General features: G+C 36.0%; 1 protein-coding gene across 1 annotated transcript in view; it reads right to left on the reverse strand.

Moving 5' to 3' along the window:
• TLE4 (TLE family member 4, transcriptional corepressor) overlaps positions 1-27,044 on the reverse strand; it is a 134,946-nt gene that overhangs the window by 66,123 nt on the left and 41,779 nt on the right. The window contains 2 exon segments of the mRNA XM_079113860.1: positions 491-695; positions 20,369-20,443. Of these exon segments, the coding sequence (XP_078969986.1) occupies positions 491-695; positions 20,369-20,443 (280 nt within the window).

The following is a 27,044-nucleotide window of genomic DNA, read 5'->3' on the forward strand; positions in this document are numbered from 1 at the left end:
ATCAACAGACGTCATTAATTTGTGCTGTACCTTCTCAATTACTAAAACTACCAGAATTGTTTTCTTATCTGTAAGATTTTTACTGCCCTGTGTATGTTCACCTGGTTTATATGTAATAATTGATCTGGTCAACTATCAAGTGAGCATTTATTATTAAGTCTTTCCCAAAATAAATTTGGTCAAAATTAGCTATTAATGGAACACACTATTCCAAATACAGGACATCATAAGACTATTACTGATTTAGTCTCAGGCAACAGTGTAGCTGGGGATCAAAGGCAATAACCAAGAAAACAGACCCTTGCCTTTGGGGAATAGATTTATGCTTGCCAACCACTAGGCAAATGATTGCTTCCAATAATAAATTTATTTTGTTTTATTTAGTTACTGGTAAAATTAAGTTCAGAGATAGACTCAACAATGGCATCTGGAACCTACATTCAGCAGCAGGTAGGTAATCTCAGTCTAATATCCCAAGAGGATTGCTCACCTCTTTGGTGATCATTGTCATGGTGCTTCTTCTCATCTTTAATTGGAAGGTGGGATTGACCTCCAAGGGCACTGGAGAGGGCCAGAAGCCCAGCACTGCTACCAATAGGTGGAATGGCAGGGGGCTGAAGCCCCGAAGGGTGTGGAGTCAGAGGCACCGGCAAACCATGTCCATGTGATAAATGCTGAGCCTGGAGTTGTTGCTGCTGTGAAAAATTAGACACAGATATTGAATTTGTCCCCTCTGTCAATCCCCCACCCCAACAAAAGGAGTCAAAAATAGATAACAAAAATCCAGTACCCATGAAGGAAATATTTAGAATATACATGTTTTTAAAAGGGGGAGGGAGAAAAAGAAATTTATAGTTGGTAAATGCTGCCTTTCTTACTTATATTTGGGGATTTTGCACACACACTATAAATAACTTAGTTTTTAAGTAGTAAAATTATCTAACTTTTAACATTCAGAGTTTTAAAAGCCTCTGTTTTGTTCTCAAAAGGGGGGGCTGGCTATCATACATTTCTAATCAAAACATGTATGTGATAACTGTTAAAGCAGTTATGTTGAACAAAAAAAGCTGAAAATTGAGAAAATTAGTGTTAAACAGTTCTCCCAGAACCACTGCACAGCATGCAGGGAGAGTTAATTTGAAAGAGAAAACCTGAATTAACAACCCAGAAAAGGAAACTGGTTGCAGCCACCGTTTTAAGCCCTTTAAGTGTCCTCAGCGGTACTTGAGCAAATTACTAAAGAAAATCTAATGTAGCAAGGCTTGGGTCCTCCTGTAAGCTTGCTCAATAATGCTGAAATAATTGGGCACTCTGTGCACGTTTAGTGATGCTCGAATGAAAAGCTAGAGGCCTGCCCTTGTACTCTTCTCTAGCGGCCGACTCTATGTTGTGACAGGTTTATTTGAGTGGGACTGTGATGCATGCACCAGTAACTGCGCTGACAAGAGTTTAAAGTCATTTTTACCAGCACACTGGCAACACATAGAGAAAGCCCTTGAGAGGCTGGAATGGGAGTGCTTGACCTCAGCCGAGGCTGCTCCAAGCTCCACTACAAGAACTGCTGTGGGCGGCCTAGTTGCCTCTTCTGAGTGGGAAAAGGGTTAAGGGGGAGGGGGAAAAGGAGTAGGGAGGATGTTAAGGAAAATAGATCCCTCAACAGAAATCCCTTCAACTCAAAACCCTGCTCCAATATTCTATCCGAACAAGTATTCTCAGATTAATGTTTACAGTTATTAAATATTAATTATTGTCTTCAAATAAATCACTGTTTAGGCCTAAGGTATGACAGCTAAAGAGTAGCCCCCTGATAATTTTTTTTTTCCAAGCAAGGTTTCACAAAATAGTTTAAAAAATAAAAATTATCCTGGTAAGAAGGATCTTGAAATGCCTTCATACAACACTTTAAGAAGTGAATATTTTTCTCTCTTTTCCAAATTATTTATTTTCTTCTTCTCATCTTCTTGTATTTGACTCTAAAAGTCAAAGTATAGCATTAATTAGCTCTTTTCTTTTGTTGACCTGCATCTATTTTCTGGCTATGTGCATTTAAAATACAATCAATAAGTACAAACATTTTTGTCAAGTTTATGTAGCTAAAATAAAAGTGGGGGCAGTATCTACATACTCCACCAACCAAGTCCCACACTCAAAATCCTGCCAAAGTTTCTCCTATGTGAATAGTTTGTAAATTAGACAGTTCTTCATCTGAGTGGCTAAAATCATACCTATAATTTTTTACATACTGTTATTTATACCTGACCAAAAAGTATGAGTATAAAATTATATTTTCTAAATGTGTATAAAGAAAACAAAACAGGGTAAAAACATACGGCAAAATGACTTCTAAATCTTCAACTTATTCACAGAAAATTGCTCCAATTCTCTTTTTCCTCTAAATTTCCCTAATAGTTCAGGTGTATAGTTTTGAGGCACACCATTATTGTCTGAGTTCAACTGAAAAGTCTGTTTAATGTGTGGAGAGACTTGAGCTGGGGAGCCAGGATACAAAGGGGCCTAAGGTTAGTCCGTTCTCTCCAGAGTCCAAAGATGAACAATGCCTTTATGAGGCAACATATGTCAAAGAATGATACAGGGATTCCTACAAGACAGTACACACAGGATGTTAGAAGAGAACTTTAGAAGACAAGTGAAACATGAGCTGATCTGAAATGGGTGAGTGTGACTTAGGTAAGTAATGTGGGGGTTGTTCTAAAACACAAAGAACGACATGAATTTAGTGGTGAAAATGCCACTGATGATTCAATACAGGCTAACTGAAATGAGGTTTATGGAGCCTTGCAGTAATTAATGTCTGGAGTAATAAGAGTCTGTAACAAGAGTATAGTGGCAGTAGAAACATAAGGAATTATAAGGACTGACAGGGCTCAGTGATATGGATATAAAGACATAGGAGAAAAACAAAGGATTGTGACCGATTACTCGAGCCTATGTTAGTTACCTACAGGTCTTTTTCACTTTCAGGCAGTGCTGTCCTGCCAAGTGGAATTGGCAGGCAAGAAGTTAGATTAGGGGTAGGGGAATTTGAGAGGTAGGAGTCATGTGCATAAAGATAGGTGATGCCAGATAAGAGTAAAGGAGCAAAAGGAAAAAAAGGCAAGAAGGAAACACAATAGGAACATTCAGAGAGCGACAGAGGTTGGCCATGACCATCATTTCAGTATCTGAAGCAAGTGCAACAGTTTCAGCAGTGAAGATATGCTGTCTGTGGCTGCAGATAGGTCGGAGATATAAAAAACTGAAATCTTTAAATCAGTCTTACTAATTCTCAGTTTCATGAGAATGGTGGACCTTGAGTTTGGAATATGTAAGAATGGTGTCATTTATATGACACTTAATAAACAAAGACAATAAAAGGATTTGTGTGTGCCACAATTCCTTAATTACAAATATGTCTTTTAAATTTTCCACCGTACCTATGTGTTTCTTAGTCTTAGTAAATATTCAGACACATTATCAACTGATGTCAGCAACAGTCCTATAAACTGGTATGTTTTAGCTCCATTTTCTTGCTGGTGATATTTCAAGCTTCAGATTTTAAAAAGAAATCAAAAGAAATGAAAAAGCTAACTTCTCCTACAATAATCCTTCATTTGAACAATTTTAAAATAAGCAGCAATAACTTAAAAAGAACAGGACAGATAGTCTCGTGATCAAATTTTGAACTTGGCCCTCAATATGAGAAGTATGCATTTATTTTTATTGCTGGACTTTTAATTGTTTAATTCTAATATTACAAATCATAAGTGGGCTCAAATATAACTATAACTAAACTTTTCCTAAACTAGCAAACTCAAAACTATTTATCAAATATCCATATATTTTAAGTGTTTAATGAGTTAAGTTTCTACTATACAGATGTCCTATATACTCTTTACCTGGCTTTCCCTAATGTTAACATTTTATACAACTACAGAATTTATTATGTAGAAATTAACACCAGCATATTACCATCAACCAAAATACAGACTTTAATTCAGAGTTCCCCAGTTATTCTACTAATGTTATTTTTCTGTCCCAGAATACCATATCACATTTAGGCTTTAATTTTTCACCTATTATCACAAAAGTCCTTTCAAAATCTTATGAATGGCAATGATCAAATTACAGCCATTATTTAAGAGAATATGCCTTGAATTTAGAGCAGAAAATAAAATGAAAGGGGGCTACCATAAACCCCCATCACAAGTCACCCATTATACACGTAAAATACCAAACAAAAGAGCACTTGGTATGGCACTGCGTAAAAAGGAACACTTTTTATGAAGTTTTTAAAATATAAAAGTGTAAGACAAAAAGAGATTTAACAGCACCAAAAGGCATATGAAAAAAAATAAAATGAAATATTGCAGTTGATTTTTAAATGTTTAAATCAATAAAACAGACTTCTTTCTGTATTTAGAAGTGATATTTAAGTTTCTTTTGTACTTTTCTACCCTAGAACTAGAATGAAAGATGTACTTAAAATTGATAATGATTAGTGAATAAAAACATTAGAGACTACTTCTTTAAATAAAAGCAGTAAGTCATCAATGACTAAATTCTAACCCTTTTCTCCATTAAAAAAATTTGAATTTATCCAACATCAAATAATATTTGAGAATTAAATTTCAAAAAGAATGTCTATCTAGTTTTCTTGTTAACAGAGGGAAACTCAAAGCAGATTCCCTGGAAAAGGAATCAGGTTTCTCTGAATATTATTGAGGGAGAATCAAATGGAGTACCCTACAACATTGTGAAGGCCCACAGTCCTCTGATCTCTGACCCATCTGCGTTAATTACAGTGCAATTAACCAACAAAGATTTACTACTGTATCCAATTATCACATTTAGAAAAATACAACCTACCTCTCTCTTTTTTAAAGACCAAAGGAAGGGAAATTTGTATTAACAATAGTAGTTTCACACAGATTTGTTATTAAAATAATTTAAGATAAATCACCATTCTAGAGAATAACAAATCAGCAAGTTAAAAAAAAAAAGCTCACAAAAACCCTGAATTAAATATAAAAAAAAAAAAAATCAACGTGGAGGGCATAAACTGAAGTGTCAATTAAACATTAAATAAATGTAGTCTATGTAAGCGTAACTGAGGAAAGACCTATAGAGGAAAACAGGTATTGTGGAAAATTCTTCTCACTGATCTTCCTAGACTAATACTATCTTTGGTACCTTTAAAGAAAGAAACAAGGGGGGGGGGGGGTGGGGCGGGACTGGGACTTTCTTATCTCAAATCACATATAAAACTACTTCCTTCTTCTGTTCTGTTGATGGACCATTCAAGAGAATAAACATTAAAACGGAGTGAACTTTAAACTTAGGCAAGTAAGTACTCCATTAAGATAATTAATTTAATTCTGAAAAATAGCCCGTAATTATGTCTGAAAATATACAGCAGTGAGGTGGTAGACACAGCCTCAATTCTGTTAATAGCTTTTTACTGGATTTTCTGTAACAAAGAATTATTTCCTTGCAGCTTCAAATTTGGCAGGGAAGACAGAAAAGAACCACTAGAGAATGGAATTCACAGGAAATGTCTTTGGAAACTGCTGTCTTTCCATCAGCAAAAATAGGAATTCCTCTTAATAGAAGGTCCACAACTGCTTCATCACCTAGGGACTGACTGGTTAATGACTATGCAGGAGCTGGTAAGGTTATTCTCACCACACTTTCCTAGAATTCTGAACATCTCCAACTGGAATTCAGGTAGAGGCTTTCTTGTTGACTACCTCTCATCTCTTTTATGCTCTTAACAGCAGAAAAATCCTCAAAAACCAGTCATCTTTCTTAGAAGCAAGAACCTCCCAGTAGCAATAAGCACAGTTAAATGCCTGTACCTCGATTTCTTATACAAAGTAAACCCACAACATTTTGTGCTAGAAAGCAAGAAAGCTATCTAGACTAATGGGTAATGTCAGAAAGACAATGAGTCAACTTAACAGATCCCAGCTGCTGGCAAAACTTGTTACAACTTGGCAGCATCATAAAGAATGATGACTATCATGGATTAAAACATTAAAAAAAATAAGTTTCCAGAAATGAAGACCCTGGTGCCCCAGGAAAACAGGCAGAGTGGGCATTCAGGGCCAAGAGCTAGAAAATGGCTCCCAAGCCAGTGCCGGCTCTCCAACTCAAGGCCAGCTGTCTCCCACGCAGTCACTTTTACACTAGCTCACCAAGTCAGGTTCACTGACCATTGGTCATGATCCAACTGGGAGACACTATTCCAGAAGAGAAGTAAAGGATGGTCTCTACAGACCTTTAGAAGAGCCAGAAGGAGAGGTAAGAGACTCTGAAATGGAGCTGCAAGCTAAAGACTGGTTTGATATCTGCAGTCCCTAGCTTGTGAAGACACTGTCTAATATGGACAATTCTGCTAACCTGGCTTCTGTCTGTGGAGATGGGGTGGAGTCTGAGAAAACAGATCCTCATTAACACTCAAGAAGCATCACAATGAAGTGACAACAGGGCCAAGCAGCTAGAATTCCTACCATTTATATGAGCAAGAGACAGTCACCTGATGTTTCTGAGCCTGCTTCTTCATGTAACAAGTGGAAACAATTATAAAATCTACCTCCCAAAGTTACTGGGACAATTACATGACACGTGCTATTAAGAAAAGGTGTCTACCTACATCTTACACACACACACACAGAGAGAGAGAGAAAGGGAGGGAAGGAGAAAGATGGGGCAAAGAGAACAGAAAGATGGGGGAAGAGAGAACAGGGAAAGACTAAAAGAACTATTTTAAAATTTACCATTTCATCACTCTAATTTATGAATCGATCCATCCACAACAGATGCTAAAACCACTAGGTAAAAAGTTGTTGGAAACAGGTTATTCACTGTCAAAATATCACCCTGCAAATCACCTAGCATTATCAATGACATGATACAACCAGAAATACACAACACTATATACAATGTAGCAGTCTTACTAAAAATACATAGCCTAAGTCTAAATTTGAGAAAACATTCCAACAATCAAAATCCAGATTGTAGAAGATTCAATAAGACTTGCCTGGGATCTTCAAAATGCTGATGTCATAAAGCAAAATGGTTTGAGAATTATTCTAGATTAAAGAAGACTAAAGAGGATGATAAAGTTAATTTTTGTGTATGATTCTGAATCAGAGGGAAAATGCTGTGAAGAAAGAAAAGCTAATGGAAAAATATGACCATGAATAGTATCACTGGATGTAGGAATGTATTAACAGTATAGTGCTTACATAGGAATATATCCCTGTTCACTGAAGATACACACTGAAGTATGAATGAAAATGACTGTCCTCTTACTTTCAAACAGTTCAACACACTTAAAAAATCCATATATCATTAAACACACATACACACAAAAACACACACACAGATGTAGGCAAATGACAATTGGTGAATTTAGGTGATGAGTATACAGTGTTTACTATTCAAATTCCCTGAAGTTGTGAGATGCAGGGAAAATAAGAGGTGCCCTTCTTGCCATAAGACAGGAATTCTTGATTTTTAACAAACATCTCTAGCAAAAGTTAAATGAATATAAGGAAAGACACATGAGTTAAAAAAAACAAAAACTCCTTTCAAGCTAAAGTTTATCTGTAACTTATTCCTGATGACTTAAAACCATGCAATTTACTGTAGGAGAAAGATATGCATTGAAAGCAACCCAAGAAAGATTATCATGGAAAGGGTTAAATTTCTCATGCTGAACAAACCACAGATATCTGTAGTCCTCAAGATATCTTTGCTGGTCTTACATGGGCAAGACAGGCAAAAAAGCTAAGCAACCAAATCCCAGGAGACCTGTGCCAAAGGTTCCACTGTCACAAATTGCTGTTTAACTTATGAAATAATCAGGGAAGGAAAAAAAATCCCCAAAACGTAACTTTTCCACTATCTTGTTAGCACTTTTTCTGAATTGGTCTAAAGCTTACTAGAAAGAGTACTTCTAAGCAAATTAATAATAAAAATACAATTTCCTGAAGGTATCTCTAGCTGTTTAAGGAAAAAAAAATTTGGAGACTAAAATCAATGCTTCTAATTTGTGATTTTAGTCATTGAGTAAAGAAAATATGCTCAGAAGAACATTCTATAGTTACTTCATGATACATTTTAAAAGGCTACATTTTCAAAGACTACTTTAGGCTCTTCAGTAATACTGACTTTTTGATCTTACATCTTGACCAATTAATGAACCTCAGTCACCTACATGAGTTGTTTTCCAACAGCTGAACAATTTATGTGTGCACATGTGTGCATCTGCATAGAAAATAAATAAGTCAAAGTTTAGCAAACAATGTCAAATACTATCATGTATAACACACTAATATTTTCTATTCTACATTTTAAAAAAATACTGTCTGTGAGTAATGAATTGATTTCATTCTACATTCATGAACCTTTTGAAATCTGAATACTAATCTGGGCCAATACCAGCACATGTGAAGTGAAGGAAGAGTCAGAGAGAGATGGCATCAGCACCAGAAAATGGAGTTCACAGCTTCCACTACCTAGGTCCAGAGATGTACCAGGTGCCTTATCAGGTCCCTTTCTCAACTAGCCTGATTATTCATTCCTAAAAATAAATGGAGACAACACCTCTGGGAAGTGACTTTTGAACTGAGACCTACAGGATGCAAATGAGAGTAACTAGCACAGAGCAAAGAGAACCGAGTTAGAAGCAAGAGAAAAGCCAACTGTCCAGAACAGAACAGGTACCTGCTGGGACCAAGTAAGAGAAATTAAGACTGAGACCCAGTGAGCATGGAGGAAGAGAGACAGAATATGAGTACTCTGGGAATCAGACAGTGCATACTTTCGATTTTAAGAATAATGAGAGCTCTAGACTACAGTGTGACTTTCTGGTTGTTCTGTTTAAAAGCTGAATTTTTCGTTGCTCTTTAACTGGTATAATCCGTATCACAGTCATTTGTTATATGTGTTACAAGTATCTTCTCCCAGACTTCTGGCTTGTCTTCTCATTTTCTACGAGGTATCTTTTGATGAGCAGATGTTTTTCATTTTAACTAAGTAATAAACACTATCAATTTTTTTGTGACCCATTTAAAAAATCTTACTATGAGATTAAAAAAAAAAAAAGTCCTTCCAGGGTTTTTTTGCTGGAGGTTTTAAACATTTTTTTTTTAATGTTTCTAGGATTGACTTCTGCATATGGTGAGATGTATAAATACAACTCCCATTTTCCCCACAAGAAAAACTGTCCCCCTAGTAAGTTACTGGCATCCAGCTTTCTCCCTACTTATCTGCTTGTCCATTCTGACATATATGACTAGATCTATTATTTCTGAGTATTTCATTAGCTTTGTTATGTTTTGGATCTGTCCCACAAAGGCTCATGTGGGGCTTGGTCCCCACTGTAGCAGTATTCAGAGGTGGGGCTTTGGGGAACTAACTAGATCATGAGAGCTCTGACCTCATCCATGAATTTACTACATTGATGAATTAATCATTTGAATGACACTATTGGGAGGTGGTGAATACCTGAAGGAGGTAGGGCCAATTTGAAACGGTCACTGGAGATATGCCCATGGGGACTATATCCTGTAGCCATTTCTTTTTTTTTTTTTTTTTTTTTCTTCTCTCTCTTTGCCATGATGAGGTGTAGGCAGCTTTCTTACAACACAATCATGGGCCATAACATTCTGTCTAAAGCATCCCACAAATTATTTAAGTATTTCATATAAAGACCTTATAGTATTCTATTCTCATAAGGCACAGGTTCAAATATTCTTAAATCATTGGACCCTTTGCAAATATAAAGAGCACAAACACTATTATTGAAAAAAATGTATACTGTCCTTCCCTGGAAAACACACACACCCAATTTTGCAAATGTTTTGAGGTTCTAATGTATAGTCCAGTGCCCAGGCCTAAAATCCTAGATCTGAAGACCTAGGTTTAAAATACCTGCTTCACAGTGGTGTTGATGATAACTTTTGGTTCTTATACATTAGAGTAAGATGAAAAACAGGGTGAATAAAGCATATCTAGCCAATCTATGGCTAACCAATTCACATGTGGATCAAGCACACCCAATTTCCATTTTTCTCCCAATGCTGAGCTAATAGCTATTAGCTATCAGTGGATCTCAGGATAAAGGGAATAGGATACTAGTATAAAAAAAAAGACCATGGAATAAAGAGAACAAATAAAGGACAAAAGCAGCCCAGTGATTACACAGGTAAGCTCTGAACTCAATGGAAATTTGGATTCCAGTTCTGCCACTTTCCCCTTGTGTAGCTTCAGAAAACTACTTTCCCCTTCAAAGCTGAAGTGTCATTATTTGTGAAGTTGGGATAATAATATTTCCTTCCACACAGGGTTGATGTGAATGCTCACTTAGCATAGTACTTGACACAAAGCCAATATTCAATAAACACTTCCTCTTTTTAATTACCCTTTTAGGGAAAAGAAGAAAAGTTTAGAGATAGGATAAATCTAGAGAAACAACTGATATAAAAGGACACCAAGTTTTAAAATGAAAATTCCATAATGATCAAAACAAATAGGTTTTCAAAATCATACAATAACTAGATAGTACTTTAGTTTCTATCAGCACCGGTCTTGTATTTTGTTCCCTTTAATTTATATTTTTTTTCCTTTTATCATTGGTGTATTAAAAGTTTGTACATAATGGTGGGATTCATCGCTATACAGTCACACATGCACATAATAAAATTTGGCCAATATCATTCCCCAGTATTTTCCCCTTTCCCTCTCCCTCTCTTCATCCCTCCCCTGGTCCCTTTCCTCTACTCTACTGATCTCCCTTTGATTTTCATGAGATTCCGCAACCCCTACCCCCATACCTTTCTTTTCCTTTTTCCTCTCTAGCTTCCACATGAGAGAAAACATACAGTCCTTAATTTTCTGAGCTTGGCTTATTATGCTTAACATAATATTCAAGTTCTATTCATTTTTCTTTATGACTGGATAAAACTTCATTTTTTAAAATCCATTTGTCCACTGATGGACACTTTGGCTGGTTCCACAGTATGCCAGTCTTGCATTTTACAGATCATAAAACTTAAATGAAATTCCTAAGGTCATAATATAAGTGACCCTCAGGTGTGTGTATTTTTCTATCAGTCCATGCTTTCTCTCAATATGGGTCCAAAACTGGGGGGTGGGGGTTGTGGGAGGGACCCTAAATTTTAAACAACAGGTCAAAATATAGCACTTAATCATTTAACCAATATTTCCTAAACAATATCATAAACAAATTATTGCATGGTTACTGAACAGTTACTTTTTATTGTATAAATGTTTACTAAAAATTGTACTACCTATTATTCTAAGCACTAAGGCTACACAAATAAACACAATCTTCCCAGCTACTGAAGGAAAAGTGACACACAAATCAATCCTAAGTGCTATGAGGAAAATAAAACAGTCTAATGGGACAGTGAATGAACTGGATGAAGCCCCACATAAAAAGGGCTGCAAGCTAGAGAATTCCTTCCGGAGGAGAAGATAAATAAGTTAAGTCTCTGAAGAGAAGCATGAGGAAGACCACATCAAAACACAGAGAACAGTACTCTAGAAGATGGAAGAGTTGCTGCACAGACTCCAATCAAGAACACGCTGGGCACCATCCAGGGATGGAAGCCAATGTGGCTTTATGACAGTTAAATGAACATGTGAGCGGTATGTGAAGTCATAAAGGTAGGTGAAGGTCAGCTCATGCCGAGTCTGAAGGTCATGGCAAGAAACTAAAGAATTTTTCCTAAATAAAAGGTTTTTAGGCAGAGGAACAATAGGATTGCATTTATACTTTAGAAAAAGATCACTCTGGTTGCCAGGTATAAAATAAAGTATAGGAAGACAAACACAGAAACAATATGACCTATAGGAAGAGGCCACAGGAGACAAGCGGGAGAGTGCCTGGGATTAGGGGCAGATGGAAGACACATTCGTTGTGGGAAAAAACAATTAGGAGGCAGATCAGACACCATTTTTGACAAAAGTGTTTATACCGGGTTTGGATTTTATTCCCCCTGTATCTATAAGCCAGTCTTTTAGGATACTGATAAGAAAGACCCAAAGTTCTGAGGAGTATTGGAAGGACAATAAAGAACAAGAAAAAATATGGCCAAAAAGGAATGAGAAATACCATAATGAAAGCTATAGTAATCAGCACAGTGTGGCACTGGTGAAAGAAATGAAGAATTTAATGGAAGAGAACAGAGTCTAGAAAGAGATTCATATAAGTAGTTGATTTTATGGGAACAATTTAATCAAATGTCCACTCCCCCTAAAAGTAACTTGTATCTTACACCATAAACAAAAACTCAACTGAATCACAGGCATTGTAAAACTTCACCAAGAATAATAAGAAAATCTTTGTGATCTTTGTGATCTTGAGTTAGACAAATATTACTTAGAAACAACACTAAAAATAAGAACCACAGAAGAAAAAAATAAACTGGAATTAATCAATGTTAAAAACATGTGCTCTTGAGAAGTCACTCTTTAAAAAAATTAAAAGATATACTATAGAATGAGTAAATATATTTGCGAAACAAAAAAACTCATATCCAGAATATTAAAGATCTTTCAATACTCAATTAAAAAAAAAACTCAAGATAAAAAAGGAAGATTTGAATAGCTACTTTACCAAGAAAGAGATGATAAAAAGACATTTAGCATTATTAGTTGTTATGAAAAAATAAAAATATAATGAATATCCCTATGCACCTATTACAATAGCTGAAATAACCTCAGAAATCTACAGGTCCAAGTGCTGGTAAGGATATAGAGCATAGGTTCTTTCATACATAGGAGACTACAAAATAAGGCTACTTTGGAAAACAGCATGTCAGTTATTTGGAAAGCAAAATATACACTTAATGTATTACCTACTCAGCAAATTTACTTTCTAGGTAATCTACCCCAAAGAATTGAACTTACTTTCAAAAGTCTCTATGTGAATATTTCTTGTGGCATTAATCACAATCACTAGAAACTGAAGATAACCCTACTGTCCTCTTCAAGGAGAAAAATGGATAACTAATCTGGTATATCCATAAAATGGAATACCTTTCAGCAATACACAGGAAATAACTACTGATAAGGGCAATCACATGAACAAATATCAAATGCCTATGCAAAATGAAAGAAAATTCAACAGGTTACAAAATACATAATTCCAAGTATAGGACATTCTCTCACTTTGGGGAAAAAAAATATTTTTAGTGGCTGCTAGAGAGTGGGGATAGGGAAAAGGACTGTCTGCAAAGAGTAACTAGGAAACTCAGGATCCCTTACCCTCAATTACAAAATACAAAAAGCTATTCTGTATTTTGATTGTGGTGACATTTACATATCTATATTCAGTTGTTAAAACTCACTGAATTTTTACACTACAAAGGATAAATTTAACTTTATATAAATTTATCTCCACAAATCTGACTTAAAAGGAACATAAAATATCTATAATATATATTTCTAAATTGCCAATTCCAAGTCTTAAAATACACCTGCAAACATAAAAAAAACACACAAAATCTGTAAATGCCTGCAGTCTCATTTTATTATGTTTTCTATTGTTTTCCTTCATTCTAATATCCTTGGACACTTGTCTTATTGAAAATAAATGTGATCACATGTAGTAAAATGTAAAACCAAAAAGCTCACAATTACCAAAACCTTAATAACATGATTTAAAAGTAATTTAAGAATCATTTCAAAACACATTTCAAGAAGCATTTTAAAATATCATATAAAATCAAAATAAAATGTCCTTCTGCAATAGGATTTGGTGAAGGTACTAAAATATTTGAATGAATAAGCAGATATAACAATTAAGTCATTCTTATTATTCATTAAAGGGTTCTAACCTTTTCACAAAGGTCCTTAAGAGAACACTTAAGACAACAAATGCATTTTTGGATATTAGGCTTTTCAAACTGATTTCCTATGAAGCTTTGAAAACACACAAGTCTTAAAACTTCACCTAAGTACTAAGAGTCAAGCAGTTATTAATCCTTTATTTGCCTCTTTGAGGTACGCATGCTCCCTTATAGTCCATTCTTCCTACCTCTCAACTTTGAGGGACACAAGACAGGTACTGTCCACAAGGATAAAAGTCTTTGATAAATAGCAGATGGTGATACTGCTTGGAGGAACACTATCGAGAAAGAGAATCAGAAAATCGAAGATAAAAACAAAAACAAAAAAATCACACAGGGTTCAATCCCCAGTACCACACACACACACACACACACACACACACACACACACAAAGAGAAATATTTACCAAAAAAAAAATAATAATAATAATCATAACAACAAAACAATAATTAGGGTTAACAATTCTCAATTGTTCCCTTGCAAACTAACTGGGATGAAACCTGCTTTTCTAACAGTGCTTCCTGTCCCGTGCACAGGACCCAACCCACTGTGCTCCTGTATAAAGAATGCACATTTGCAGATCTAGGAAATTGCTTTCTTCTTAGTGGAAGTACAATGTCCACAGGCCTAAAGTGATGTAGATTTTACCCACCCAAATTCTATAATTTTTGGTAACAGTTTGTGCTAGACTCTATCTTGAGCTATGGAAGTGCATTTACTGAAAGGAAGGAAGACTCCCCTCTAAACAGAAATACATCAGCACTTCAGATTAGCACCCTTTGAAAGAAGGGCTTCTAGATATTTCTTCCAGAGAAGCCTTGTAATGGAAATTAACTGAGTGCATACCACAAATCAGACATCTTGCTCCTTTAGTAGTTTTTTCTTTTTTTGGGGGGGGGGGGGGGAAGGACTCTGAAGTAGAAGTTGAGCAAAATATTACTTAAATATATTAGTCTTTGTTATGAGAAGGGAAATTATCGCCTCTTAGAGCTTCATCAAATTGCCGCATAAAGATTAGATTATGACTACATCACTCAATAATGTAGTCCCTGCTTCACAGCAAATGAACCAGTTTAAAAGTAGAGAGGTGTGGGTAGGCATACCAACAGAAGATAAAGAAGGATGTGATACAAGACTCCTTTGGTTTTAATGCCATCACAGCTTTGTGAGAGCAAATGAGCAAAGTAGCAGAGCCCTACAACAAGAAAATAGGACATCTTCAAGCCAGTCTCCTCCCCTAGACTTTGTGCATTGATTCAACCTGTGGTCAGCATATCCTAAGAAGCCTTTAAACTTTTGGCACTATTCCGTAAAGACAGTTACAAAGCTGAAATAACAACTTCCACAAAGCTGAAATCACAACCTCCAAGAAAACACAAAAATCAATTTTACAGTTATTTCTAATTTCATTCCATATTACATACATTTAGAAAACGTCAATAACAATGAATTGAGAGAAACACAAGATAAAGGAAGGAGACTCACCAGCAAGTTTCCTGAAAAGCACAGGTTTAAAAAATAATGTAAACACAAAGTTGTAAAAACTGAGCTGTTAAGGAGTAAGTTTTATGCACAGAATTCACATCAGAAAAGAAGTCATAGTTCTATCACCGGACTACAGTTACCTATTTATATCATATAGTCCCTTAAATAGCTTGAGGTCTATAAAGTCAAATCCTGCATTTCTTAGTTCCTCCAGTAAATGGAGGGCCAGGGTTTGGCTGCAGGTAATTCTGAAATGATCCCAGATCAAGAGTGGGAGCCTAAGGAAAGAAAATCAAGGAAGGAGGAAAATTCAAACAAGGAGATATTCTTGAGTTTGTCAGTACTAACGAGGGCAAGCAAAGGTCCATCCTGTTGGAGGGTGGATTCCAACAAAGCCCTCAAACAACCACTGGGAGAAAGAAAGCTCTTCACAATCTGGTGCTCAAGTCTTGGGACTTGTTACAGTTGCAATGGCTGGAGAGAAAAGGACTGAAAGATGGACCCAGGTAAAATAACACTGATTCAGCTCTGTAGCACAGTCATGTTTGAAACAGGATTAAAAACAGAACAAAATTAACAATACCTCTGCCAGGCCTTTAATTAGCCAACATGGAGGAATAGAAATATTGCTTTTGGATACTTAATACATTTTTGCTTTTGTTGAAAAAGTGAAGTTGTATTTGTTTATTTTATTTCAAGTTTTGTGTTACTGGAGGCTGTATGTTCACAGGGGTATATACATCATATGCTGTTGATGTAAAGGAGGGAAACACACACACATTTGTTTTTATGTATCTCCACACATTTATAACTCCAGTTTTTGCCTAAAGGCTAATTTGCTTAAGAAAACAAGGGAAATTACAGTGGCTCACCCAAATGGTTTTGAAACTTAAAATGGCAGTTTTGAAATCTACAATGGAAAAAGAGGGACATAACATTTTTAAATTGTCATACTGCAAGACCCTCTGCCAGAAAGTCAATCTGGAACAAATAAATACACACATTAACTTAAAGGTCAATCATATGACAAGGACAATAAAAGAAAATTCTAAAGTGGGGGGGGGGCAGCAAACAACTCTCCCAATGGCATTGTCTTTCTTTTTTCAAACTAACTCAAACACATAGGATGGTAAAGGCAAAGTCATTTAAATCATTTCCTTAGTAATACAAGTAATATTTAAATAGATTTAATAGTGCTGCTCCAAACCAATGAATTATGGGTTTAAAACCTATTAAAATGTAATGTTTTTTTCCTGAGCTGAGAGGAGAGAGATTTAAATCCACTGAATTTTAATATTTCAGCTTGAGCTGCAGGAGGTAGAGAAAGTCCAAATGAACTATTCCATCAGCACCATTCAAGCATGAACATTTTAATCAGTTTTACTTCCTTGGAGTTCTCTAACACAGTTTACGCTGTCATTCTGAAAGCACTTAACACAGAGAGTGTGAAAAACCACCAAGGCTTGTTATTGCCTTCACAATTGATGGCAAATAATTTTGCAGACTTCCTATCATTAAAATGTCACTGCTAAAAATTGAGGTTCAGCATTTCCAGTGCTAAACTGCATTTTCCTACAACACTGTGGCATACCTGTTCTTAAGGGGTTTTGGGGGGGAAGATGGGGGAGGTTTTTTATTTTAATGCATACATTTCTCCTTTTTTTTTCTTCAAGAGTTTTTAAGGGGATGGGGTGGTGTTCCAAAGGAACCACATTCTTCTATTTTACAAGCCAAACATTTTTTTCCACCAATGTTCACACTGAAACTTTTTTTCTCAATGGTAGTTGCTTTGTTCAAATTCTTACAAGGTTCCAAGTTAGTCTCCTTTATTAAGCATAACCACATTCACACAGCATGTGCTGATTATATAGTGTAATGGATTTAAAAAGCACTTTAAGATAGTCAGATGACTCAATTTAATAATACAGGAAATGAAAACATCATTTCTAATTAGATCATATTACTGATTTAAAGCTACAATTTGTGTGTTGTTCCAACAGTGTGATCTCGCAGAGATTCTAATTTAAAAACACAGTGGCTAGTAGGACACATGACAAGATCCAACTAGATACATAATATTCCTCTAGCCCATTTGGGGAACTCAGGGAAAGTTCAAGTGTGAAACCAAAACACAAAAAAACAGTAATTTTCCCAGTTTTCTTCCTTATAAATAAAAGATAAATGATATTTAACTTATTTCCATCTATCAACAGTTTTAAACTGAACATGACCTGTGAAAGAAATCATTATAACTGTGTTTCATTCCATTAAACACAACTAGCTTATTGTCAGGAGAACAGCCGTCTCTCTAGGTTTTGGGCTCACTTCAGCATTCTGCATTTAAACTGCATGGATCACTGGTTTGGCTCATTTACCAATGAAGGTAGAATAATATTGCAGAGTTAAAAAGGTGCTTCATCAGATTTCATTAAATCTGAGAACATTTGCTCTTGTCTGGATAGTGTGCATACATATAAAATAGATACATATGTCCTAATAAATAAATGAAAATCCGCAGGGTCTTAGATGGATTTTTACCTCTCAGGAGAAAAACCCATCACTCCCTCAATACAGAAAATCACTGCCAACTACATTCTAAAAATCAGGTTAAAAAAAAAAATCTAAACCTGACTTCTCATCATTTTTGTGAGCAGATCAAAAAACCAGTACCTCACAACACAGCCATAACCCGAAGGACATACAACAGCTAGTCCATTTAAAATTCCACAATGTTACAACTCCGAAAACTAATGGACACAAAAGACAACCCAGGGATAGGAAGGACAGAGAAACTCTGCAACACAAATTCATCAAGTGAGTTTAGAAGTGGGCTCTTTCTTCCTCACATGGTTTGTGGTTCCCTGAAACTGCTAGGTGTGTCTACTTCTACAATCTATTTTTTAAAACAGTTTATATGATTTTGACTCCATTCTCTGCCCAAATACAGTTAGTTTGGAACTCCACAAGATCCAACAATACAGCACATGCTGCTTTGATAGCATACAGCTCTACTGTGTTAGTTCTTCAAACATGTTGTTAGATCACAAAATTAAATTACCTTTATTTTAATAATTAAATCCACATAAACACAATATGTCTGTTGGTAACTCAGCTACAATCTAATAAATCATCATTTCCCTTAGAAAAGACAATCTGTCATCCCATTCAAAACAAAGTAGGTAAAAATGAAATAGATATTAAAACAGTATAAAAATGTATTTGATGTGATGAAGAGGGGGACTTTTTTTAAATTTTCTACCTTCCTTCCTATCTTTAAGCAACATCCAAAACAAAAAAAACTTTCCACTGTGTACATGTACAGTCACCGAAAGACTCGAAAAAGGAAAAAATAAATAAAGCATTCCGAATTTCTAGAAAAGGTCCAATAAGAAGGAAGGGGGGCAATGGCCATCTTTCAGCTATTCATAAAAAATGATAAACACTAAGATAGACATGACCCTGGCAAGTTCTCCTATTAGGCACCACTCTGTATATTCTTTCCCTATAAACCAAACACAGAAAATTGAACAGTGAATGTGAAATAAAAGTTCTATCACTTCTGACCTGTGAAAGATTTAATAACAAAAATATGCAGACCATTCCAACATGAATATAACACACTCAAGTACACAGATGTTTCAGGCAAGCATAGCTGGTGTATGCATATACACTTAACTTTAAAAACTGAAGTGCTCTCAACATTTAAACTCAAATACTGCTGTTTTCTGGAGTTTTAAGAAGTAAAAAATCAATTGTGAAATGTATTCCTCTCTTAATACCTACCCCACCTGCACCTAACACAGAAAATGAAAATGTTATTCCTGATTCTACATGACTTTTTTTCAAGGGGCGTTTAGAGGGGGAAAAAAGGTTATTCTTTTCCATTTATTATGCCTGCTAATTTGCTACCATTTTTTTCTAGTGGTCAGAGGGACACAAAACAGAGCTCCAAATAGTCCATTAAAAAACAAGCTACAATCAGACTATTGTGCCCCCACCACCGGCAGTGATCCCAAAGTTCTGATTTCCTTGTTAAAAAGACAGAGGCATAATTGAAGCAATATCTTCTCTTCAGATTGATTATCAGGCGACCCTTATCCACATCTTCACTCAGCAATTTGAATTTTAATGAAAGTAAATGGAATAATTAGCATTTCAAAGTGTGTGTGATACACTGAGGGGGGAAAAAAAAAGAAAAGACTTTGTGTATAATCTATACACAAAAGAAAGCATTTGGGAGGGGCAGAAAGAGGAACAAGTAAGGAACTGTTTGTATTATCTGCACAGAGGTGAATATAGTGTTCTTTATAGCCAGGATCTCTTGCCTTTATTTTTATTTCTAAGTTTTAGCACATTATTTTATTGTTATTTTAATTTGAGAGAACAAAAATGTAAGTGGAGTTCAAGTGACTGCCCAAATCCATGAAGTGCAGCAGGATTTCTATGCAGCAGTAACACCACCAGTGCCAAGAAGAATTTTCTAACGGGGCCACTCATTTTTCAAAAAAGTTCAGTTCATCTATTATTTCTACTACAAATGGACACGAGCCCTTAAGAACCACTCATCACAGGGAAGGAAAAGTAGCAGGGAAGATGTGAAAACACACATTTTACTAAAAATGATATTAAGACACTCCACACATCATTTGAGAACAGATAAAAAAGAAATCGGGTCATTTTAACATCAGGATAATCTGTACCTTTTTTTTCCCCCCCTAGTCTAGCTTTGCAACAGAAGCTGCCTGCAAAAAGTAATATGAAAAAGAACACTCTCCGCAGGGGAGAATTTTCAGAAACATCAACTTAAATTGGTGAGAATGTGATCCAAAGTTTCTGAGGAGGCCATCGAATTTCACAGGAGATTGAAGGCAAAGTACTTAATTTCACTTTGTGGTTGTCTATTGCCTTTTGCCCCTTTGGTGGAACAAAATTTAAAGAGAGAGAGCAAGAGAGCTGGCGATAATACTAAGATCAGAGCTAAAATGGAAAGGCCACGTACCCCAATGATGGCGTTCAGTTCTGCCATGGTCACCTGCTTGGCCCGTTCCACAGCCTGCACCACTTGTTGCTGGTGCTATAAATGAAGATCAGAAACAGAATACAATTATTTGTTTTCTACTCAGTCAGAACAGCTTTTCCTAACATGTCCTCTAACTTTAATTACATGCAAAATAGCATTTGGGGGCCTCCAGATTTCCAATTGCAAGCCCCAGGTGATGGATGAACAGATGTCAAGGGTACATCTGGGTCCAGACTGCTGAGGAGTAACTGACCAACTAACCACAGGTACCTGAACTGCACCCTATGAAGGATGTTCCCCTATATGTGGTAGAATCAGTTTAAATTTCACTTTCAAGTCAGTGATATACTTTGATTGAACATCTTCCACTAGTACTTAAAAAAACAAAACCCAACCCACTCACTGTCTTAGTATCCCCTTTTCTCTTTGCCAGCCACAGGAAAAAAAAAAAAATTTAAAAAAATTTTTTAAAACTTATATCCTACAAGTACTTATTTTTAAATTTTCTCCTGGTATTTGTTAGAATAAATACTGGAAGGTCATTCAGAATTCAACATTTATGTTTCTTCTAGAAATGTGATAAATGCTCACGTGTTAATTCTTGTTATAAAGTGCTGCATAGGTAAGAGATCAAAAATGTACAACTCAACTTTAATGTTGTCAGGTATTTCTTTTAAATTTAATAGGAAAACTAAAACCTTCAAATTTATTTATTTTTAAATATCTAGAATTCATAGCACAGGAAAAGCCATGATTCAGTTCTAAAGATAACGGGCAAAAACTGATATTAGTCATTTTTGTAATATCGGAAAAATTAAGTTGCACAGATGTGTCTGCACATCTGGACATATTCAAGTGCCCATACGAGTACCTCTGAAATATAAATATTATTCCCAACTAAGTGCACTTGAACATTCTAGTATCCATTTGGTCTAAAATAGGTCTTTTTCGACTTTTTTAAACTACATTTAATGAACGGAGACTCAAAGGGACTGGGCTATGAAACGAGCACTCCTCCATGGAAGAGTCTTGTTTTGGCTGATCTCAGTTAAGAAATTTAGCTTTCTTCACTTATTTGAAGACAATCTGTAAAGCTCAACTATCATACTGCTTTATACAAACAGAGCTAAATGTGCCACTCCCCTTAAACTACCTTGTCCCCATTCCAAAACCCTCGAGTACACCTCTACTGAGATTAATGACAGTGACCACAATTTCCACCTCTGAGATGGGTAGTGGGAATGAAGAGGCAAGTAAGTAGGAAAGGAAACTGCCTTAAATATTTACCTATAATCGATGTTTTCATTCTTGGTTTCTCAACAAATGTGTATTTTGTGCTTATAACTAACAAAGAAAAATGTCAAATTCTAGGATTACATTTTAAGCTTTTAATGGGCTCTTTTGATATTTTTAATTGTAGGTGTTTCAATTTCAAAACAGGGACTTAAGGAGCAATCCTAGCCTTTAGTTATCTCTATTCATTCTCTTACTTTTAATGAAATATTTGCCTACGTAAATAATCCATTTCTCTCTTTCTCTGAAGAAAGTGAAAATTCTGTGAAAAAAACTAGGAATAGAGAAGCAGTCAATAAAATGGCCAATAATAACTTCAGCTTCCCCTAAACTCAGACTAACCACGTACAGTGTTTATTGAGCACTTACTACAAACCTCACACAGAGCTCATGTTTAAAGTCGAGCTGGTTCTTGAAATACCAAAAACTGACAGTTTTCTCAGTGAAGAAAAAGACAATGTGTAAGAAGACTCTTGAGATTTACTTAATACTCTAAAGTGAGATTATGGATAGAAACTGTGACACAATTTTCCACCTTCTGCTTTTTGATATTCGACAAGGGTACTTAAAACTTGCTAGCAACTGAAACAGGATCACATGTACAGACATCCAACATGCATATCATTCATTCCATTCATGTATTCATTTCACTCAAATTTTTAAGCTCCTTCTCTGCCATTTCTCCATCTTACTGACATTTTTTTGTATTTTTATTAAGCATTCAAAAAAAAAGATACATAAGAAAGAGATAAGGAACATGCAGCTAATTAGGATCTCTCTACCATGAAGTTTGTTCAATTCCTGTTTAACAAACTGGATTCCCATTGCTAAAATGGGCAGAGATGCTTTAGGCAGTGGGAATCTTTGTGGCTTGGCTTTAAAATCAAGCACATTTTTTGAGAAAACCAGAAATTCTCCCCAATGAGACCTGCTTAAAAGTTAAAATGACAATGAAAGTCATGATTCAGCTCCTCTTTGATGGCAATAGCCATAGGCTAATACAGTATCTGCAGTTCAGAATTTTACTTCCCTATTTCTACTCACAGTAAATCATTCACTATTTAAGGACCTTTAGAACAGAAGCTCCCCCTAAGGCAAACAAGCCTCCTCCCGTGTGTCCTGAAAGCACCAGAAACACCCGGCATTACTCACTCCACCACATAGCAAACATATTACACCACAGACTAAAGCAGCACCCACCAGGTAAGGTGTGACAATCAAACCCAGACAGGAAGAAGGCAAAAAGATCACAAAAGGGAAAAATGAACACCTGAGAAAGAAGCCTGAAGTACTCCCAAAAAGCTGACCCAGCAAGCATTTTTTTTTTCCATTCTCAGATTTAAGCAGGTTAAGTTCTGACTCAGAAAACACATCAAGTGTTTCCCATCTTCTTAGAACCTTGATGGCTTTCCTATTATGTCTACCATCTCTTCTGCTTGTCTTCCCCTTCCCCATTTGTCCTCTCTTCCTACTCCACCCTCATCTCACTTCCTGTCTCACTTCCTGCTCATCCCCCCTGCCAACACATCACAAGTGGTGACAGCCACTGTGGCCCCAGCCAATCTGCAGAAGTAACGTAGTCCTACTGCCTTTCTTACTGTTCAAGCTGCTCACTCAGATATAAGTGAGAACATCCCACCAGCAATACCAAATAAAATGCCACTGAGGACATAATAATAAGGAAGGCTAAGAGGTGGAAGGGGTGGGGGTACTGACCAAGATTTGAAGGAAATGAAAATATTCAATTTTTTATTCTTTAATATGTTCTAATTTACAATTTTTAAATCCTAAAAGAAACTAGATTGTGGTGACGGTTGTATAACTTCATGAACTCACTGAAAATTACTGAGCTGTATGTACACAAGATAAGTGAATTTTATAGCATGTAAATATACTTCAATAAAACATTTTTTAAAAACTACTGTGATTTAAGGAATATAGTGTGGATGGAAGGGGGGAACACAGCTAGTAAAATAAACTATACACTGAATCACTTTCCTACTTACTTCCTCATCATAAAATAACTTTTAGCATTCGTTCAAGTAAAGTATTGAAATTTTTCTTCTATGAGATATTAAAACAATGAAGTCCATAATGACTGCAACAAAACCTACATAATAAGGAGTGGACCTTATATGTATAAAACAGATGTCTGATGTACGTTCTCAGAAAAGACTACAATGATAATACCTGCCATATCAATACTTTAGTGCATGACAATAGATGTGGCACTATAGTACCACAGTATTAAAACAGCAATAAAAAACTCTATTAAAATTTTTTAAAAAATCAAAAAAAGAAACCTCCCCACCATTAAAAAAGTGTTAGTTACGGAAGGAACACTAAAGGCACAGATATCAAATGAACTAAGATTCTTATAACTAACATGAGTTAACATTCCCATCACGTGGGGATGCAAAAGTAAAACATACTAGTCCTGCTTCTCACTGAACTCAGACACAGGGCACATCTTATAACACAGGAATGTAAAATACAAAATACTAGAAAAGCTTTTTAAGACGGAATGGCAAGCCTACTTCTTGGGGCATCAGGAAAAAGTCGTTTTTATTCATTCATTCAAATATTTATTAAGTTCCGAACATGCATCATACTGTGATGAACACTGAGGTTACAATATCAAACTAGATGGACTACAGATTTTAATGGTCTCAGTTTAAACTTTATCATGAAAAACAGTCAATGGATTAATAATACTCAAAGGCTCTAAAATTTCAACTAAAGGATAAGTTCCATAAGAAAATTAGAGGATGATATGTGTTTTAGTCAGCTATTTCACTGCCACGACTAAATGATCCATGCAGCACAACTAGAGGAGGAAATGTTTATTTGAGGGCTCGCGGTTTCAAAGGTCTTAGTCCACAGAAGGCCAGCTCCATTCCTTGGGGTTTGAGGTGAGGCTGAACATCACGGTAGAAGAGTGTGGCAGAGGAAAGCAGCTCACATTATGGAGATCAGGAAGCAGAGAGAGTAAGTCTCCACTCTCCAGATACAAAATATAGACCCAAAGCCACGCCCCAATTCCAATCTCCTACAGTCATACTCTACCACTTCAGTTCCACTCACTTAATCCCTAGCGGGGGACTAAATCACTGATTGGGTCAAGACTTTAACAACCCAATCATTTCTCCTCTGAACTTTCTTGCATTGTCTCACATAGGAGTTTTTGGGGACACCTCACATCCAAACCATAACATTATATAATCATTTATCAAGGAAATATCAACCTAATCTTGAGGATAAGGGAAGATCTCCTAAGGAAGTTGATTTTGCAACCGAGACTGAGGGATTTGCAGTTCTGTGTATGAAGAATTGGGACAAAATTCAGAAAGATGGAAAAGACTGAGTAGAGTTCCTGAAAGAGAAGGAAGCTTGTGTGTTTCAGCATGGCAGAAGGAGAACAGGTAGGGGGACACAATTGGAGAGACAGGCAAGGTAGAATTTTGTAGAGACTTCTTGGAGAGACACACATGCAAAATTTCTTTAATATAGAATAAGTACTCACAAGAAGAACAAGAAGGGCAAATGCTTAAAACACATGTGTACAGAGGAGCATACTCTATAGATTCACGGATTAGGAGGATATGAAGTCTGCTAGGGTGGGAAGAGGCCAGAGAGTGAAGGGCTTTGCATAACATGAAAAGAAGCTGAACTTCATCTTGGTAGGAAATGAGGCATTATAAAAAATTTTAAGCAGTAAAGTGCTATCAGTTTTGTATTTTAGTAATAATAAGCTGAGTGGCAGAGTTCTACAAGTCTGTAGAACAGTTAGAACTAATGTGATATTCTAGAGTGAAAGATACTAGAGTCTGAAACTGGACTGAATACCACCTCCAGCAAATACAAACCATTAGCCACGTGTACATAAGAAGCTACTCATTTACAGAAACTCACAACTGGAAAGGGCTTTAGAGATCATGAGACCCAGATGCTGGTAGTACCCCAGGCATTGTTAATAACTAAGTACAAACAAAATCTCTATTTTCGAATGCACACAGACCTCCAAATGCTGTCTGGGTAGGGGAGTTGGGATGGCTGAATTGTAGTACCAACCACAGGTTAAAGGCCACTACTATACAGTGGATCAATGTCCTCTGTCACACTCTAACCCAAGGTCAGTCTCTGCCTGACTATGGAAAAGAACTCGCTATATCTTACAGTCAAGCTTTTTCTATTTTGAGTTAACGAGACCTAATACTGAGTAGAAATCTACCTCCCCATAACTTCTTCCCACTGAATCCAGGTTTTTTTCTTTGTTTGTTTTGGTTTTTGTCTCTAAATTCTCTTCCATAGGACTGACACTCAGAGTATTTGAAAATGGCATAAGGCATATTTTTGGTTTCCTTTCTTTTAGATTAAACATCCTTCAGGTCACTCAATCATTTCTCTGTATAAATGCCTGTGAAGTCACTCATTCTTTTAGCTACCCTTCTGGTGACAGTTGATGTGACTATAACACAATACACCAGGTACTAGTGAGCAGATCAAATCCAAGGGAGGTCAGATTAAAATTCTACTATGCCTTTTTCTGCAACTATAAAGTTTTGTTTTGTTTTTGTTTGTTTTGTTTTGTTTTGTTGGAGGGGGCACAAATCAGCTTTATATTTCACCAAAACACCTAAGTCTGCCTGTCCAAAACAGTATTTAAAGCAATGTTAGTGTCACAAAAATTAGATATTACAAATAAACAAAATAACAAACCAGAGGGTTAATTGCACAAACTTTTGGTAAACTATAGGACTTCTCAGAGCTACAAAGCTCAGAGAGGATGAACATGTATGCAGGGCTCCCTAAACAATTTAGATGTACAACATGAATTAGATAAGATGCCCAAGTCTTCTACCTATTGACCATCTGGACGTGCCTTCTGATTTTCACTGGGGGACAGATTATTCTTCACTGCTATGTCCAATAAGCTCTAAATGTTCAGTGTTACCCAAGAGAACTTCCTGCACCGCTGAAAATGTTCTATATTTGTGCAAATAATATGGCAGCCACTAGTTACACTGAGCACTTATTATGTGGCTAGTATGACTGAGAAAGTTAATTTTTTTATCTTATTAAACTTCAAATTTAAATCTATATAATCACTACTGTACTGCACAATGGGGCTCTACTTGAAGTACTTTTAAGTTCTACCTCTGAGAATCATCTTTCACTTCCTGAGGTCGAGAAAACCATAAAGCCATCATAGCAATCCCACCAAACACTCAATTACTGCCAAAATGCAGGGTCTGGTAAAGCAAGCCAATTAGTCATCCATGAAACATCAGACAGAATTACACTCTGATGGTGGATTCAGTAGTATGAGGGGAAAACTATTTTAAATGAAAGGTTATCCATG

The sequence above is a fragment of the Sciurus vulgaris genome, assembly GCF_902686455.1.
Source record: "Sciurus vulgaris genome assembly, chromosome: 15".
Taxonomy (NCBI): domain Eukaryota; kingdom Metazoa; phylum Chordata; class Mammalia; order Rodentia; family Sciuridae; genus Sciurus; species Sciurus vulgaris.